This window comes from Spermophilus citellus (assembly GCF_964194105.1).
Source record: "Spermophilus citellus genome assembly, chromosome: 3".
NCBI lineage: Eukaryota > Metazoa > Chordata > Mammalia > Rodentia > Sciuridae > Spermophilus > Spermophilus citellus.
The window spans coordinates 110,430,079-110,447,564 of record NC_138184.1 but is presented as its reverse complement, the minus strand read 5'-3'; the positions used below and the strand labels follow the sequence as shown (position 1 = coordinate 110,447,564).

The window sequence follows — 17,486 nt, the reverse complement described above, 5'->3', positions numbered from 1 at the left end:
TAGCATTACTCCACATTTGTAAATAGCAAGAGAACAAATTATGAATGTATATATGTGCAACACAAAAAACTAAAAGAGTAGGTTATCATCAGATGATAAAAGCATAAATTGCTGAGACTGACCTTGAAAACGTGATCCTCCTGCCCCAGCCTCCTGAGTCACTGGGATTACAGGCATGAACCAGTATGCCTGACTTAGAATTGCATTTCTTAAATGTTTTGTATTTTTCAAGTTCTATACAATGAACATTTTGTATATCTATTTTTTCCACTTTTTGGTGGTACTGGGGATTGAACCAGGACTTCACAAATATTCTATCACTGAGCTATACCCTCAGCTCTTTACATCCTTTGAAAGAAAGAGCAGGACACAGTGGTGCATGCCTATATCGCTAGCCATTTGGGAGACTGAGGCAGGAAGATTCCAAGTTCAAGGCCAATTTCAAAATAAAAACTTTAAAAGGGCTTGGGACATAGCTCAGTGGCAAAATGCCCCGGGTTAAATCCTCAGTAATGAGAAAAAAAAAGAAAAAAGGAAGGAAGTAAAGAAGGAGAGATAACTGCTGGTGAAGACAGTTAAGTGTTCAAGGTGCCAGCTTTGCCTTGCCTTTTGTAGGCTTAGGGAAGAGCTGGAAGTTCAATATAAAACCTTTCCCCTGCAGGGACATTTGTAAAGCATTTGGAATCACAATATTGTCTTTCTCAAAGTAGTCTTGGTGACAGAAAGGCAACCTTCAAAAGCTACATCATTATATAAGTTTGAAGGACAGCTCCCTCACCGCTGCTTGGCCTCCTTGATCCTCTTCTTGACATCAGCTTCTCTGCGCAGAGTAATGGCTGTATTCTGGACCTGTCGCAACATGACCTGGACACATACATCAGGATCAGGTAAGCAGAGGAGGTACTCTGGGCCCCAGGAGGTATATTATGACATTACATATAAAATTCTATGACTCTAAAACCACACCCAGAGATTCATCTTTTTCCTACAGAAAATGATCCCTACTGGGGACAAACTTAAAAGCTGTATTTTGCTCGACCAGGCTCACATGGTAAGGGATTGTAAGTGCCAGATATGCTGGAGAGGAGCTGAATGGTATGAGGCCTTACCCTGGAGTCCCGAGTGAGATCTCCACCCAGGCGTACTTCTAATGTCCGAGCTTTGCTCTCTGCCTCCCGGGCTTTCTCTTCAGCTGAAACCCAGAAGAAACAACAATAAAGAATTCAAAGGTTCAAAACTCTCTTCCCTCCTGGATCCACAGAGCAGTCCCTGCTATACAAAAAGTGTATATACCAGCAAGGAAAAGGCCAGCTGGTGAGGAACATTGGAACAGCCCTTCCAGCCTAGACTACAGGATTACTTCAGAAAGGAAAATGTGAAGCAGGCACTATTACACATAAGACATGCTTTTCAAACTTCCAAACGAATCAGAACAGGTAAAACAAAACAAACACCCAAGGCAATTCCAATTAAGCTCTCAGAATCAGCTGGAGGCCAAAGAAATTTTCAGCCTATCATTAGCCATCAAGCAGCCAAAAATCTCTAAGAAGTCCTGGTATCCCTGGTGAGAGACCTTGAGATTTCTGCCCTGGAGTCAGGTAAACAAATTTCACAAGTATTTGAAAGATCAAAGAACAGTGTGGGATTCTTCACCCTGGGCAAGCCAAAGAGTTGAAAGTATTTTAGATAAGGCTCTAAAAATGGCAGAAGAGAGTAGAATTTAGAGAAAAAAGTACTGAGGGAGCTGGATATGGGGAAAGAGTTGGATAGGAACTGGACCAAGGCTCAGGAGAACAGCCTTAATCCTGGGTGGTAGAGACAGCCTTCTTCTAGACCCCTGCTTTGGCTCTCAGCAGTGTTCTCCCAAGGGACTCCCTCCTACATAGGAAATGGCATTACCAATTCGTGCTACATGCTCTGCTTTCTTCACCTCCTGCTCAGCACGGGTCTTGAAACGGCTTGATGTGTACTTGTACATCCTGAACAATGAAAAAAGCAACTTGAGTACCAAGCCAGTACGGCATGCAGCCAACCCAAGCAGCTCAGAAAGTACCCTGGCCCCTTTTGATGAAACAAATCCAAACTAATTTTACCGAACAAATTCAATTCCTTACTCCACTTGCCCCTTGGCCTATGCTTTGGTTTTTGTTTGTTTTTGTTCCTTTTAAAATATTTTTAGTTGTAGAAGAACACAATACCTTTATTTATTTATTTTTATGTGTTTCTGAAGATCAAACCCACTTCCTTCATACATACAAGGCAAGGTGCTCTATGACTGAGCTACAACCCTAGCCCTCTGCTTTGTTTTTGATGCTCACCAGGGTATCATTAATCTCATAGCAGAGACAAACCTCAGTAAAAAGACTAAGCCTTTGCTTTCCTGTGGGGTGTTCTAAAGGTCCCTTGACGCTGAAGCTGAGAGACTACAATAGCTGTGCCACCCTCCACATATCAGAAAGCATTATATTGCTTGACAAGCTTAGATGGCTGAACTCCCCAACCTATCAGCCACTTGTCCCTCCCTCAGGACTGAGCAGTGACTCAGATTAAAGGCCCCAACACAACCAGCACTGTCATAGCCTCTCATACTGAACTACTCCCAACAATTCCCCAGAAAAACTCAGCCAGGCTCCAGCCCCAGTCAGAGTGGACAGGCCCCTACCTGGGCTTGTATAGGCAGCAAGAGAGCCTCTTGGTCTGCACCTTGTGCCCATGGATGAAGATCCTCATGCGGGGATCAATATAGAGCACAGCAGCATAGGCTCGGAAGGAGCGTCGCTCTGGCTTCCTGGAGGCAGCAAGAACAGAGTAGTGCTATCACCTACCCCTATCCCTGAATCCTAACCAAGGTCCCCACTGTAGGCCCTTTACCTTTCCACCTCATATTTTAGCTTTTCTTGCCACCCTGATGGGATGCTCCCTTGCATGGGTACCACAACCTGCCCCCTCTTGTGTCCCCAAGCACAGGTGTCCCCCACAGCTCTTGTGTCCCCAAGCACAGGTGTTCCTCATAGACTTCACCTAGCCCTACCCACTGCCCTACTGTGGACCCCTGGATAATTCCTCTCCCCTCCCAGGTCTCAGTTTCTTCTTCTGTCAAATCAAGGAGGTGAAACGGAATCATTAATCCTTCCTTTAAGCTTTGCTAAGGAGCTATTGTCCTGTTGTCGTGTGCCAAGCAGGCATGTGCTCTCAGTTCCATAAACTCTAATACTGCCACTGAGAGAAGTGCAGGGAATAAGCTCTCTTATGCTGAAGCCACCTCCTAAGAGAATAAAGACCAGTTCTAGGACATGCCTCCCTTCCCAGCCACACTCACGTGCCCTCTGGGGAGGTTTCTGCCATCTGGATATCTCTTGGATTTGAGATTATGTCTAGTTCAGGCTCTCCGTTATCCATTAGTTTGAGATTAAAGATGATCACCAGTGTTCCTGAAGAACAGAAATCTTCCTTTTGTTCTGCCAGGCACTCCTGGCCCATGCCCACACTACCTGTGGCCTTGGATCTCCCAGATTCTAGGGCATGAGGCTCAAAGCCTGCTTACCACTGTCCCCAGGAATCTTCATGAACTGGGTCATCACTTCCTCCTCTGTGCGGAAAGGAGAGTACTTGTAGATGAGTTCTGTCTCGATGGCAAACTTCTCCACATTGTCTGTGACAGGTTCCCGGGTCCGAGTATTCCAGGTAGGCAATGGAACAATCACCTTTGGAGTAAGCACAGATAGACGCTGTGAAACCCCAAAACAGGCTTCCCCCAAAATATACAGCTATTTTCTCTCTTCCTCAGTGGTTCCACACTGCCCAGAACTTAGGCCTAAGCTCAGAAGTCTGGAGGCTCTGTGGCTTCTGCCACTTCCAAAGACTCAACCTCTGTGATATTTCCTCTCAAGATGTGCTGGTTTCTGCCCCACAGTTCTCTAAATGGGCAGTTCCCTCTTTGGCATGACCCTAGCCATTATATTAATTTGGTAAAAATATTTGTAATTATCTAGTAAATCTAAAGACACATAATAGAACCTATAAATCAGCAATCCCACTCCAGGGTAAATACCTAGAAAAAAAAATTGGTGCAAACGTATCAGTAACTAGGCCTATAGCACATGCCTATAATTCAGCTACTTAGGAGGCTAAGGATTGCAAATTTGAGGCCAGCCCCAGCAACTTAGCAAGACTCTGTCTCAAAAAAAAAAAAAAAAAAAAGTGTCAGTAAACATATACAGGAATAACACAAACATCCACTATATACAGGCTAAATTAAACTGATATATTTACACAATGGAATACTCTGCACTGATAAAAATGAACAAAACAGCTAGTATTATCAACATGGATGAATCTCATAAATACAATGTTATAAACAAATATAAAAAAACCCTGCAGTGCAAGTCCATTTACATAAAACTCATAAATGGGCAGATGTAAACTACTATTTAGATATACACACACAGATAACAAACTGTAGAGAAAAAGAAAGAAACGATCATCCCAAAAGTTACCTGAAGGTTGCTCCTCCAGGGATGCAACAAGGAATACGATTGGTGAAGGCTCACAGAGGGTTTCTAACATTGGTCCATAGTGGCAACTGCACGGTTGTTTGCTTTAAAATTATTCTTTCAACTCTGTGTGTGTGTGTGTGTGTGTGTGTGTGTGTGTATGTGTATTAATGCCTTCTCCCACATATATGGAACTTAGAATTATACCTAAGTAATATTTTTAAAAATCCTATTCTGTCTTCAAAAACCTTACCTCAAATATTCCCTAGTGGATTCACTGTGCCCTTCTCCCCCTTCCTCTGAGCCAGCAGTCCCTTGTAGAGCTCAGCAGAGGGCTGACTGAAGGAATTCTCTCAACACAGCAAAGCAGTTGAGGCACCTCAGGGATTCAAACCAGTTGGCCCACCCTCAGGACAAAGAGACTCTGTATCTGAAGTGCCAGGAAGATAAACTGTTAAGAGGCACTACTGATTTCTAAGAAGCTTTGCACTGAAAGCATTCAACCATAGGGCTGGTTTGGACACATTCCTCCTCAGCCAAACATGATCTTATTTTGAAATCTTGGCTGAGTTCACACTAGAGTACAATCCAAAATAGTGACCTTCCAGCACCAAGTAAGGAAAAGTTTTCAACCTAGCTTTTCTACCAAGGCAACTGATTTCCATTTGTGTACTATGAACTTGTACCTGCACTTTTTATCTCCCAATCTTTACAACAGTCCTAGGTGACATTGGCATCACTTTAAACCATGGGCACTTACTTCCAATGGCACCCATTCCTCCTATTAAGACAATTCTCTTTCAGTTACAATGTCACCTCTCTCCCAGTTTACTTCCTACCTTTCTAGTTACCCTTCTTTGTCCTTTGCCACTTTCTCCTTCCTCTGAACTTTCAATGTTAGCCTGCCTAAATCCCAGGTCCTCTTCTCACTCCACTCTCTCCTTCAGAGCCCAGAGCCCAGACCTCCCACAACTCCAGATCTAGACTTGACTTTGCATGTCTGGAACAAATTTACACTAACCCCTTCACATGTCCCACTTCTATTTCCCACTCTGCTCCAGGTAGCCCACTGTCCCCATGGACTCCTTTTAGGCCCTGCCACACCAAAACCATAAGTCACCCACCACCCCTCTCATCCTTTTTCACCCTTCCATGATCAATCTCCACATCTGTAGATCCAACATCCTAAACAGATAATGACTCCATCTATGTCTCTGACGTCCCTGGTATGAGTCCCAACAGCCTACCACAACCAGGGCCTATCAGGTAGTTCACTCTAATACTTGGACCAGGAAACATTCCCGAACATCCCAATCCAAGCAAGGTTCTTCCATCCTACCTTCTCCAGGAAGCCTGCTCTTTTCAATTGTAGTGCATCCCTCAATCCAAGCATGCCAAATGAACTAATGTACTGCACCAAAAAAGAAAACAAATCCACTGGCTTGCTAAGTAAAGACAAGAAAAGACAGTCTGCTATTCACAGCATGAACTAGTTTGCTGTGACTAAACAGGACCAGAACAAATTCAATCACACCTTAGCAACAGAGAGGAATTAAACTGAAACTATGAATTCAACTTTCTGCTTAGTGACACCCATAGACTTCTTTCTACAGAACCTCTCAGGCCCTTTTCTCAAGCTCTTGCCTCCATTGCACATGAAAGGAGGTAAGAATCCAGTTTGAGACTAGATAGACCAGAGAACTTTCCTAAGCCCCTCAATAAGAATACATATGAGCAGATACATGAGTTACCAGGTCACAAAAAGAATCAATTAATTATACTACAAAAATGTTTTAAAGTAAAAATATTCTGGATTGATTAACCCAATTTTCCAACATAGCAATAATCACTGGAGTGTGTAGCAGCCACTCCAAAAGTGAAACTAAATAGCATTTAATAACAAGCTCATGCCAATGTTTTCCATACACTCATTTGTTTCACTATCTGCCCAGACCTTGAAGATTGTGTGACTTTAGTTTCTGACAAAGGTAGTAACAGAAACATAGTTCCTCAAAAGGAAAATATTCTCAAAGCCCATTCCACAAAATCACTATCATCAAATGGGAAAGACATTGTTATTCCCATTATTACCATTAGCTACAATCTCCACCCAGAGTCAGGGAAGCCCAAAATACTCTCCCTTATAACACAGCTCTCCATGGTGACACCCTCCACAGATGGATTCAAGCTGAAGATCTGGAGGAGCTGCAAATCCAACTCTTGATTTCTGCCACTTAACAGTTTCATTCTCAGAAACAAGACAGCTGTTTTCTAAGTGCTTTGAAATTTCACTTCCTCTCATATTATCATTTCTCTTACCTCTTCAACCAATTCATCCAACCAGATAAGCCTGTGACAGAGGCAAGTGCATCAATCCAACAACCCCAGAGAGCCCAGCACTATAAAGGCCTATGGACACAGCCTGGGCAGACTCAGGAAATGTGGTGTAGTGACCCAGACCACAAAGATGGAACCTACTTCATCAATGCCTTCTTCTTCATGAAAAGTACGAGACAGGAAGAGACAAGTCATGGTGTCTTCCTTCTTGGTGAAGAGGATAAAATCCTTCCCAATTCGCATTGAGCCCCTGAAAGGGAAACAAGAAAACCAGTTGTTGTCCAAGAGATTCAAAGCTTATCTGCAAAAGGACTAACCTCACCCTCTGGATATGATTGAAACTGCCTCTAAAGGGCTCTTCTGAAGGCCTCCTTAGGTCCCAGCACCTGAGCTGAGCTCCACAGCTTTGTTTCCTCTCCCAATTGTTCAACACTTTTTGCTTTGCTTTTCTGATAAGCCTGTAATTCCTCCATCTTTACCTACAACCTTCTCATCCACACTTACCCTCCATACAGGGCTCTCTTGCCATCCTTCTAAGGTTCGTTAGTTGTAGACCCATAAGCCCCCAGTAAGTCTCACTCCCAGCCTGTTACAATAAAGCTAACAAGTAACCCTGTGCCCTCAAGTTCCAGGTTCATTCCAGTCACACAAAAGGTGCTGTGTCTCTGACTGTACCACCAGCAGATCTCAGTAACTGATACTTCACCATTTTGACTTCTATATGGGCCACACCCAGTTTTCATCCTGTCCTTTCTTCATGATCCAAGTTCCCCTCCCGTGAAATCCTCAAACAGCAGCAACATCCTGGAATAGCCCAGTGTCTATGCCTACAAGTCCTCCAAAATCCAGTATGAACCCACGGCTCAGCCAAACCTAGGTCCTAACAAAACAGAATTCTCAATAACCAGGAGGCTTGCAACTGGATTATAACCAATAATTATAGCCATCTTCTATCTCAGAATTGCTTTGCCACCTCAAGCTCATTAGGACACATGCAGGTCCTTACTTTTGGATGCAAGTGGTTTCTGGGAACTGTGCCTTGAAGATTTCCACAAAGCAAAAGTCTGAGTAGAACCTAGTGCTTCCTTCCTGTTTGGCCATGTTAAATTTTCTGAGGAGCAAGCAGAGACAGGTCTTTCCAGCCAACATGGAGCAGAGCAGAAGCATGAAGCACCACTGGGAAGACTGCCCATTCAACAATGAAGCTGTTTAGCTCCTTTCTTCTGAACAGCTTCTGGGATTTTATGGCTATTATCTCATTAGTCCTCAAAACACCCCCGGGAGATGACGGAGGTAGGAAGCCTCATTACTGTCTTCTGTGTACAAAAACAAACCAGACTGGCATGCCAAGCACATAAATGAATGTCATGCCCATTTCCCCAAACACTCAGGAAAACTCCCAGGACACTCTCCAGAGATGCCCTAGGGGCTGCCAAGTCCTCTTTCTCCTCCAGCACCCAAGGTTCTGGCAGGGCTCCTTCCCCTCAATTTCAGTCCTCCTCCCTGAAGACTACAGGTAGCAAAAGGAGACACATTATCTTACTTTTTGGCAAAAATTGCCCTTACTCTAACATGGTAAAAACTCTCTTTGAGCCTCTTTCTTCCCTCTGTTTTTTATCTTGACCAGAGAGCCTGAATGGTAAGAACCCCAAAACACCATCTCTCTGGTGGCTTTTCTGCTTCTCTGCCTAATTCTGCCACAAATCACCTCATCCTGAAACTTTCAACTTCTGAAACTGATTTCAAAATGACTAAACTGCCTACTCTGAACACTAGATGGCTCCATTTCAATGCGACCTTCACTAGTCTACTGGATATGCTAACGACAACACTCTCAACTTCTATAAAAGTTCCTTTCCAGTCTTCTAAGCACTTTCATAATGAGTCACATTTCATTTACTCCTGAACCTCCATGTGAGGAATAAGGTCGAAGTTAGAACTCAACTACTCAAGAAGCTGAGGAAGGAGGATCACAGGTTTAAAGCTAGCCTGGGCAACTTAGCAAGATTATACATGTCTTTAAAAAAAAATTGCAAATTTTTTTTTAAAAGGGCTAGGAGTAAAAAGTTCATTGGTAGAGCACTTGCCTAGCATGAAAATGGCCCTGGGTTCAATCCCTAGTACCTAGAAAAGAAAATCCCCATTTTCTAAATTAGAAAACACATTCAGAAAGGTGAAACTGAACCCAGAGAACTGACAGGACCAGACAGGAGGCATCTGACCCTACGATCCAGGTAGGAAATCAAGATTTCCCACCCATGTAAAAGACCTATGTGGGGTAGTTTCAGCACCTGTATCAGAATTCTCTGGGGAAAGTCAAGCATGGTGGCACATGCCTATAATCCCAGCTATTTGGGAGACTGAGTCTAAACAATCATGAGTTTGAGAACAGCTTGGGCAACATAGCAAGACCGCATCTCAAACGGGGAGGGGGCGGGGGGAGGTGCCACAGCACATGCCTATAATCCCAGCAGCTCTTGAGGCTGAAATAGAAGCATCTCAGGTTCAAAGCCAGCCTCATCAACAGAGCAAAGTGCTAAGCAACTCAGTGAAACCCTGTCTCTAAATAAAATACAAAACAGAGCTGGGGATGTGTGGCTCAGTGGTTGAGTGCCCAGGGTTTAATCCCTGGAATCAAAAAAAAAAAAAAAAAAAAAAAGAAGAAGAAGAAGAAGAAGAATCCTCTGGGGAAGATTCCTAGTGATTCATCATCATCACAGGTGATTAATTTCATCTGCAAAAAAAAAAAAAAAAACCACAAACAAGATCCCTAGGTCTTACCCAGAAATCCATTATAGAATGATCCCAAGAAAAATAAAATAAGAAACCAAAACCAGGCTAGGGATTCTCACAGCAATGATGCATAATCCTTAACCTATTTGGCATGCCTTATAATTGCAACTTACAAAGAGGAAACCAAAGCTCACAGAGGTAATGAAGTTTAAACCTTAAGTTTTGTCTGACTGAAATGGAATGGAATGGACAGCAGCTCCAGTTTTGCAGTCAGAAAGACCTGGTTCATAGCCCTGCTCTGTATGTAGACAAGTTATTTCACTCCTATAAACCTGTTTTTTCAGCTGAAAATAACAGCAGCCACACATCATAGAGCTACAGTGGGAAATAAATAAGATCAACCATTTTTTAGCACAGTGCCCTGCAAATGGTAAGAGCTTATTATCATCACATCTGGTTTCTGCCCTGAGAGAGAAATCACAAAGTCTAGGAAGAGACCCCTAAAAATCTCTTTGGAAGTACTTTCTCTCTTCTCCATACCCAAAGCACACTGCATGTGAGGCCCAACCAAGGCTACTGGCAGATTAAACCATCATCCTCTCAAATAAAATGTTTCCACAGCAAAACTTGAAATGTGACTCATAATTCCATTTGCACAAACTCCAATTCCATTAAATCTTATTTCATCCAAAGGTATGTGCAGCTGGAAGTGAGCATTTCAGAAATAGAAACCTTTCTCTTGGGGCTTCACTCAAAACCAGAACAACACATTCCAAACACTAAACAAGTGGAAACCAAGGGCAGAGAAAGAAGTCCCAAGGGAATTGAAGATAGTAGGTAGGTTCCTGCTATAGACCCTTACAAGACATGTGCACTGAAAAGCATCTTCCAGGTGTGAGGGCTTGTGTGTGTACGTGTGTCTGTGTGTGTGTGTGTGTGTGTGTGTGTGTGTGTGTGTCTGTCTGTCTCTCAATTCCCATGCCTGACACAAAACATAACATGCACCAGGGGCTCAGGTAAACAGCTACACCTTAAGCAACCCCATTTCCGACATATCTTGGTGCCACAAGAGAACCACCCACATCCTCAACCAAAGGATAAAAATAAGTATTTCCAAAGGAGAGGTACAGTTAAAATACAGTGTCAAGAGAAACCCATAGCCTCTCCCACCCCAACTTGTTTGGATGTGCATACTTTTCAATCTGTGAAGCAAAGTCACAAACCACTGTTCCTGATTCTCCTATTGTTCCAGAGTTAGAGGTATAGAAGGACAAGAGGAAGGACAGCAGGACAGCATCATTTGATTTTGTGTTGAGCCCTGTGATAGGCTTCTAGTATACCTACGATTTTAACCCATTCCCGTACTGCCCAATCTGGGTAGACTCAGGTGTTCGTTTGGCCGACTTGCCAAACTGGATTACACTGGCAGCATCACCTGAAGCAGCAAACACAAGAGAAAGTTAACACTTAGCATTTCTCTCCCAAGACCTTCAAAGTGAAATGTCTGAGACTTGTTAAGTTCAAGCATGGTTGTGTGTCTGCTTAAAAAACTCCAAGGAAATTTGCAACCATGAGGCAAACTAAGGTAACCTTTGCCTGCCTGTCAGTACCAACACTGTGACCTGTTCTCTGTTAGCTGAAATGGTAAACAGACTGGGAGAGGCCTTGGTAATTCTGGTTCCAGGATGTTGTGCAAGTTGATAAATACAGTATCAAGATACAAGTAACCTGACTGACTTCAGGCTGCCATTTAGATCCCATCTCCCATGTCAGGCCAAAACCTGACAAATACATAGAGGAATTAAGTCAGAGACTTCTTACTCCTCAGGTGGATTTGTTAGTTACAACAGAAAAACAAGTTTACTTAATTAGTGTTTTGTAAAAATGGTTATATCCTCCTCCAAAGAAACAATCATCTCATCACTTACTTGGATCCATTCCTGCTCCATCATCCAAAAAGCAAAGCATAAATCCTCCTCGAAGGTCCTCTCGTCTTTCTGTAAAAGAAGTAGCTGCCTTTACTAGGCTGTTATCCACTAGAAGGTGGTAATGTGGGCATGAATGGAAGGTAGATCAGTGTGAAGTTTGCTCAGGTCAAACCTACCTTCTACTTCTAATAGCCCTAGCTAGTGCAAATTAAACTTCAGGTCCCCAGAGGGTGAGAATTACCACCAAAGGTTCTCCAGTGTGTTCTCCTTCATAACAAAAATTGAGGGAATCTATAACAAGCATAGGGACTACTGGTCCACAATAAAGACCACTGAATTTGCATATATTTCACTCAAACCTCAGTCATCTTCTGCCTCTTTCTACTTAGATTACTCTCACAACTTTCCCATGCTATGGATCCTAGACATGTAAGTACTCTACTACACATTGTACCTCACCAACTCTGCTCCAACTCACCAGCGTACCTTCCTTTTTAAGTCTGGGATATTCTTCAGACTAAGTAATGAAGCCAGACATAATATAGATACAGTAATAACATAGAATACAGTCATCTAAAAGATGAATTACTGTCTATATATGACCATCCCCGGGCTAACTACAGTTTCTGAGCTATCTGTATTCACTGTTACATCCCCTGCTAGCTATGGATCCTTGAAAGGGTATGATGACACAAGGTGCAACAAGAGATGCTTGGTTCCCAGCTAGACCTGCCTGACTGGAAGGAAGAACAGTCCTTCAATAAGATACACAGCAGCTGTGGCAGGGCTTCCTGGCCAACAGAAAGGGAATACAACAAGACTACTGCTGCAATTTCAGTGGTTAGAAGAATCTCTTCTTTAGACAGCTGCCCTGTACAGTAGCAAGTGGTAACCCAAAGTAGTCTGGGTCCAGCATGTCAGACAATGAAGAAGAGATTCTCAAATAGGGACAGGGGATATACTAGATTCCTAGGTGCCTTCTGACTCAACAATGGTGCAATGGAGGAACTAGTTTTAGAATTGCGGAAGTGCATGAAAGAGGGAAGGATTTAAAACAGAGATAGAGGCAGAGGACTCACACAAGCCACAAAAGGAAGCACTAAGACCAATCTCCCTGGTATAGATGTTGTTCACAGCCCACTGCTTGGCAAAGAAATAAAAGTAGCACTCTACTAAAAGGAAGAGGACAAGCCCAACACTGCTCTGGAGCCTGGCCCCTAACAGAGGATTTTTTAAATCTCACCCAAGCTGCAGTTCACCAACTTTGCACAACTATCTATACTGACAAATCTCAGTTTAAAATGCTCTTTGTCCTCCCCTCAGGCTAAAATTCAGGTGAGTCATGACTGCTCACTATTAAAAAGACCAGTTAATGCAATTTAAAATACTATTTCAGAAGGGCTATAAACCAGAGAGATTTTCAAGTATTTTTCAATGTTCAGGAAGCTAAACATTCATTACAAGTGCCTCTTGAAAGTTCAAGGGTGAGGGTCTTCCTGCACATACTATTGGTAGATAAAAAAAAAAAAAATCTCTCCCCATAGCAATGCTTCTTATCAGAGTCTGGGGAATCCAAATGAGATGTGAAAAGCAGGAAACAAGAAAAATGCAAAAGTCCATCAAAGTTTCCATCTGAAAGAACCAAAGTATCATACAGAGACTCAAATTGGGCCAGGTAGAAGCAGTATTCTAACTCTGGCCTAGAGACATTTTACTGTGTTATTATGCCTGGGTCTGTGACAGACACAAGAACAGAGAACAGAGCAGGTGTGATCACTGTCTTCAAGGACCTTATAGTCTAAAATAGTCTAATCTTTGCTACTTTCTGCAGTGGATGACAGAGGGAGTGAAGAACAGAATTTAGGGGCTCGGCTATAGTTCAGTGGCAGACCGCTTGCCTAGCACATTAGGTGCTGGATTCAATCCTTAGCACCACATAAAAAATGAATAAAATAAAGGCATGCTGTCCATCTACAACTATTAAAAGGAAAAAAAAAGAAAAAGAAAAGGATTTAAAGCTGAAGGAGGCTGGGGGAAAAACAGAGAGAGCAAAAGACATAACAATCACTTGAGCTTGTGAAAGTACAGAATCTGGGCTCTGCTGAAGTCTAATAGCATAGGTCTCAGGATGAACTCAGAATTTCATTTCTCCCAAGTGATACTGAAACTTCATGGGTGGATCACCCTTTAGAAACATTGATCTAGACTAAGCCAAGAGAATTAAAAGAAGGTGTCCCCGCTCAAAACTATCTTCCCAGACATTCCACCATAGAGAGTCATCCCTAATATCTGATATTTACTTTATTCAGATATTAGGTATCAACTGAGGATATCAGGTGTCAACTGAGTGATACCGAAGGCCTCCAAGGAAAGGACTGGGATGAAGGAAGGGGAATTCTGGATGGAGAAGAGTCGAAGAGTCTAAAGAGAATGGGTTGAGCGCTCCCCCTCCCATCATACATCTTGGAAGCAACAGAAAAAGCAAAGACCAAACTGCTTTTTTTTTTTTTTTTTTTTTTGCAGCTGTGCTTCAGATTCTGTTAGTGCTATTTAAATCTGTTAGAACCAGTTCAGAAAGCTGCACTTCTAAACTTCCTCCAACATGGCCAAGTCTGGCTTGAAAAACAAAGTCAGTGAAGAAAAGACAAACAAAATGAAGCCATAAGTCAAAAGCCAGAAGTGATAAAGTAATAGCATCCTTTATTTATGTAAGAGTATGCAGTGCTCTGTTTAAAAAATGCTATCCAAACTCTTCATTATATTCTGCAATCTTAATTTCTGTTTCATTTACTCTATTTTCCATTTATTGTCCTGGCATCACAAAAGAGATCTTTCTTAAGAGATGGGAGCACTACCCCCAGAAAATTTAGAAATGGTCAATAAAAACCCAGAGACTACTTCTGACAGACACATTATTATGGTCTCAGTCCAACTAATAAGAACACTTTGGGTAAATGAACAAACACCTCTGTACTTCAAAAGGCTGGCTTCTTTTTTTCCCTTGTTAGGTTTAAAGGCAGTATTTAAGGTGTAGTTTTATGGTGATTTCAAATTACATCTGATGTCTGGGGAAATTTTCAAGATCAATAAATCCAATTTCAGAATAAGAGACAAGAAAATACTTTTACCCATGTACAAACAATAAAAACATCAAAGTACTAAGATTAGTACTGATTCCATTGCTTTGATTCCTCTTGTTGAATGTGTTAATAAGGCCCTAAGGTATAAAAGAGTAAGTATAAAAGTCAAGGCTCCCAATTTTAAGATACATGGAATAAAATCTTTTTCTGAAATGCTGTGGTGCTTGATGCTTCTATTATATCACTTAATCCTTAACTATCTTGATGGTTCCCTCAAGATCTAGTTATCTTTCTCTAAATCATCTGTACTGTGCTGTCTCTCCAATTAGAGACTAAGTTTTTAGAGCAAAAACCTTACCTCCTCCTCTCTGGCCTCTTCCCAAAGAACAACTGGAGTAGCACTATGCACAGAATAAATGCACAATGGATTTTTTTCATTTAAATTGAAATGCAACTGTTCTGCATTCTAAGTGTCAAGAATTAAATTTCCTTACTTGGAGTAGAGACCTAATCTCTGCTTTATCATCCTTGCAATGTTTAAAACAGCTATTATCTCTTTCAGAGGTAACTGTTACAACTCCTGAATGCACAATTGGATGTGGCTTGGAAAGGTCCAAGGATTTAGTAACCATCTTTTAACATTTTCTATTGTATCCCCTTTTCCTATTATTTTCTTCTAAAAATACAAGGAGACTACTTCAAATACTTTGATGGAGTTTTTTCAGCAGGGCACTTTCAGAATTTAAGTAGTATAGATGACATGTAGGTATTCTAATATTTTCTTTGGTCCAAAGTATATTAGCCATGAGAAATCATCATATTCTATCTAGCGAGTCTTCATAATTGCATGACATTGGAGATTCTGAGAATTACTTAGTTGTATGCTTGTTCCCACTTATCAAGTGGGTTCATAAAAAAGGGGTTATTTGATAACTGCGTACTCTCACATAAAGAAACTTTTCAGAAGCAGGACAATATCACTTCAAATAAAATCTCAAACCTTCCAGAAGACTTCATAAAATAGGAGCAAAACATCACACTAATCAAATTGGATTTAAAAGCTGTCTCTATTTTTTTTTCTAAATTTTTAGAATTCAAATGACCAAAAAAGGTGCTGATTTAAATTCCGAGCAGGAAGAAAGCAAACTATTAAAGAAAAGTAAAAGGCCATGATAACAACTAAGAATTCTTCCACTGTTACAACCACTCTCAGAAAAACAGAATCAAGTAAGCAAAACAATACAGGCTGCCATAGCTTCAAATCCCAAACCAAGCAGTCCTATTCCTGACACCTCTGCCTAAGAACATCTTTGCAAACCCAGTGCCAAACCCAGTTACCAGCTGTTTTCTTCAATTAATACCAAAAACTATCCAGATTGGAACTGGTGCCTACCACAGGTAGTAAAGGAAAAACTCCAACAGGATCGATCTCTCCTTCCTAACAAGACAACCAGTACTTGGTCATTTTATTCCCCACTACAATTTTCCATCATCAACACAAATCCATGTATATAGATTTGGACACACAGTGTTCTTTTCAATTTTCTTGGTTCTTATAACAAGCCTGACCAGGTCTGCACCTTTTCTACCTATGACCTAAAGTAACTGGGCCATCTCCGCAGGCTCCAAAAACCAGTATTTCTCACTCATTTCTTCTTAGGCACAGTAATAAGTAATTAAAAAGAAACTAGGCATTAGAAGAAAGGTCTAAAGTCTGACTTACCTGCATAAATATCAATTCTAGTCGCATCAGCATCTCTGCAAAATCAAAAGGGAAAAAAGAGAAAAGGAAAAAAAAAAAGATCCAAATGAGAATATAAAATATCAATCAGCAAAAAAAATTCCACATACAGTTAAAGCTTTACTTTCACATTTGGCAACAAAATTTTCCTTATGCATCTGTGAAACACTTCAGAATCTTCAAATTAAAATGTATCCAGAGCCTGGATACATTTTTTAAATAGTAATTTCTTGGTGAAAATATCTAAAGAATCATTAAGAACATTTCCCTTTACACATTAAGAAATGACTCTCCATCAAAATGAAACTGAATCCCTTTCTCTCGCCATGCACAAAAGTTAACTCAAAATGGATCAAGGAGCTTGATATCAAATCAGAGACACAGCGTCTGATAGAAGAAAAAGTTGGCTACGATCTACATACTGTGGGGTCAGGCCCCAAATTCCTCAATAGAACACCCATAGCACAAGAGTTAATAACTAGAATCAACAAATGGGACTTACTCAAACTAAAAAGTTTTTTCTCAGCAAAAGAAACAATAAGAGAGGTAAATAGGGAGCCTACGTCCTGGGAACAAATCTTTACTCCTCACACTTCAGATAGAGCCCTAATATCCAGAGTATACAAAGAACTCAAAAAATTAGACAATAAGATAACAAATAACCCAATCAACAAATGGGCCAAGGACCTAAACAGACACTTCTCAGAGGAGGACATACTATCAATCAACAAGCACATGAAAAAATGCTCAGCATCGCTAGCAGTCAGAGAAATGCAAATCAAAACCACCCTAAGAATGACAAAATCATAGAATTTGCAGGGAAATGGATGGCATTAGAGCAGATTATGCTAAGTGAAGCTAGCCAAGCCCTAAAAAACAAATGCCAAATGTCTGCTTTGATATAAAGAGAACAACTAAGAACAGAACAGGAAGGAAGAGCATGTGGAAAAGACTACAGATAACAAAGACGAATGGGGGGAGAGAAACGGAGAGAGAAGGGAAAGCATATGGAAATGGTAGGAGACCTTCAAGGATACATAAAATTACAAGAGGCTATGAGGGGCAAGGGGGAGGGAAAAAAAGGGAGAGAATTGAACAACAGCAGGGGAGATAGAGAGGGAAGATGGGAGGGGAGGGGAGGGGTGATAGTAGGGGTTAGGAAAGGTAGCAGAAT

The 17,486-nt window shown here is 41.5% G+C and overlaps 1 protein-coding gene across 2 annotated transcripts in view; it reads right to left on the bottom strand.

Moving 5' to 3' along the window:
* Positions 1 to 17,486, bottom strand: part of MORC2 (MORC family CW-type zinc finger 2) — a 41,351-nt gene that overhangs the window by 12,596 nt on the left and 11,269 nt on the right. For both annotated transcript variants that reach the window (XM_081283527.1, XM_081283528.1), the window contains exons 3-12: positions 16,295 to 16,329; positions 11,492 to 11,560; positions 10,908 to 10,998; positions 6,972 to 7,080; positions 3,545 to 3,704; positions 3,320 to 3,431; positions 2,663 to 2,788; positions 1,900 to 1,979; positions 1,110 to 1,192; positions 779 to 864 (exon numbers count right to left, since the gene is read on the bottom strand). In XM_081283527.1, coding sequence (XP_081139653.1) covers positions 779 to 864; positions 1,110 to 1,192; positions 1,900 to 1,979; positions 2,663 to 2,788; positions 3,320 to 3,431; positions 3,545 to 3,704; positions 6,972 to 7,080; positions 10,908 to 10,998; positions 11,492 to 11,560; positions 16,295 to 16,329 — 951 coding nt within the window. The remainder of the gene's footprint in view (positions 1 to 778; positions 865 to 1,109; positions 1,193 to 1,899; positions 1,980 to 2,662; positions 2,789 to 3,319; positions 3,432 to 3,544; positions 3,705 to 6,971; positions 7,081 to 10,907; positions 10,999 to 11,491; positions 11,561 to 16,294; positions 16,330 to 17,486) is intronic.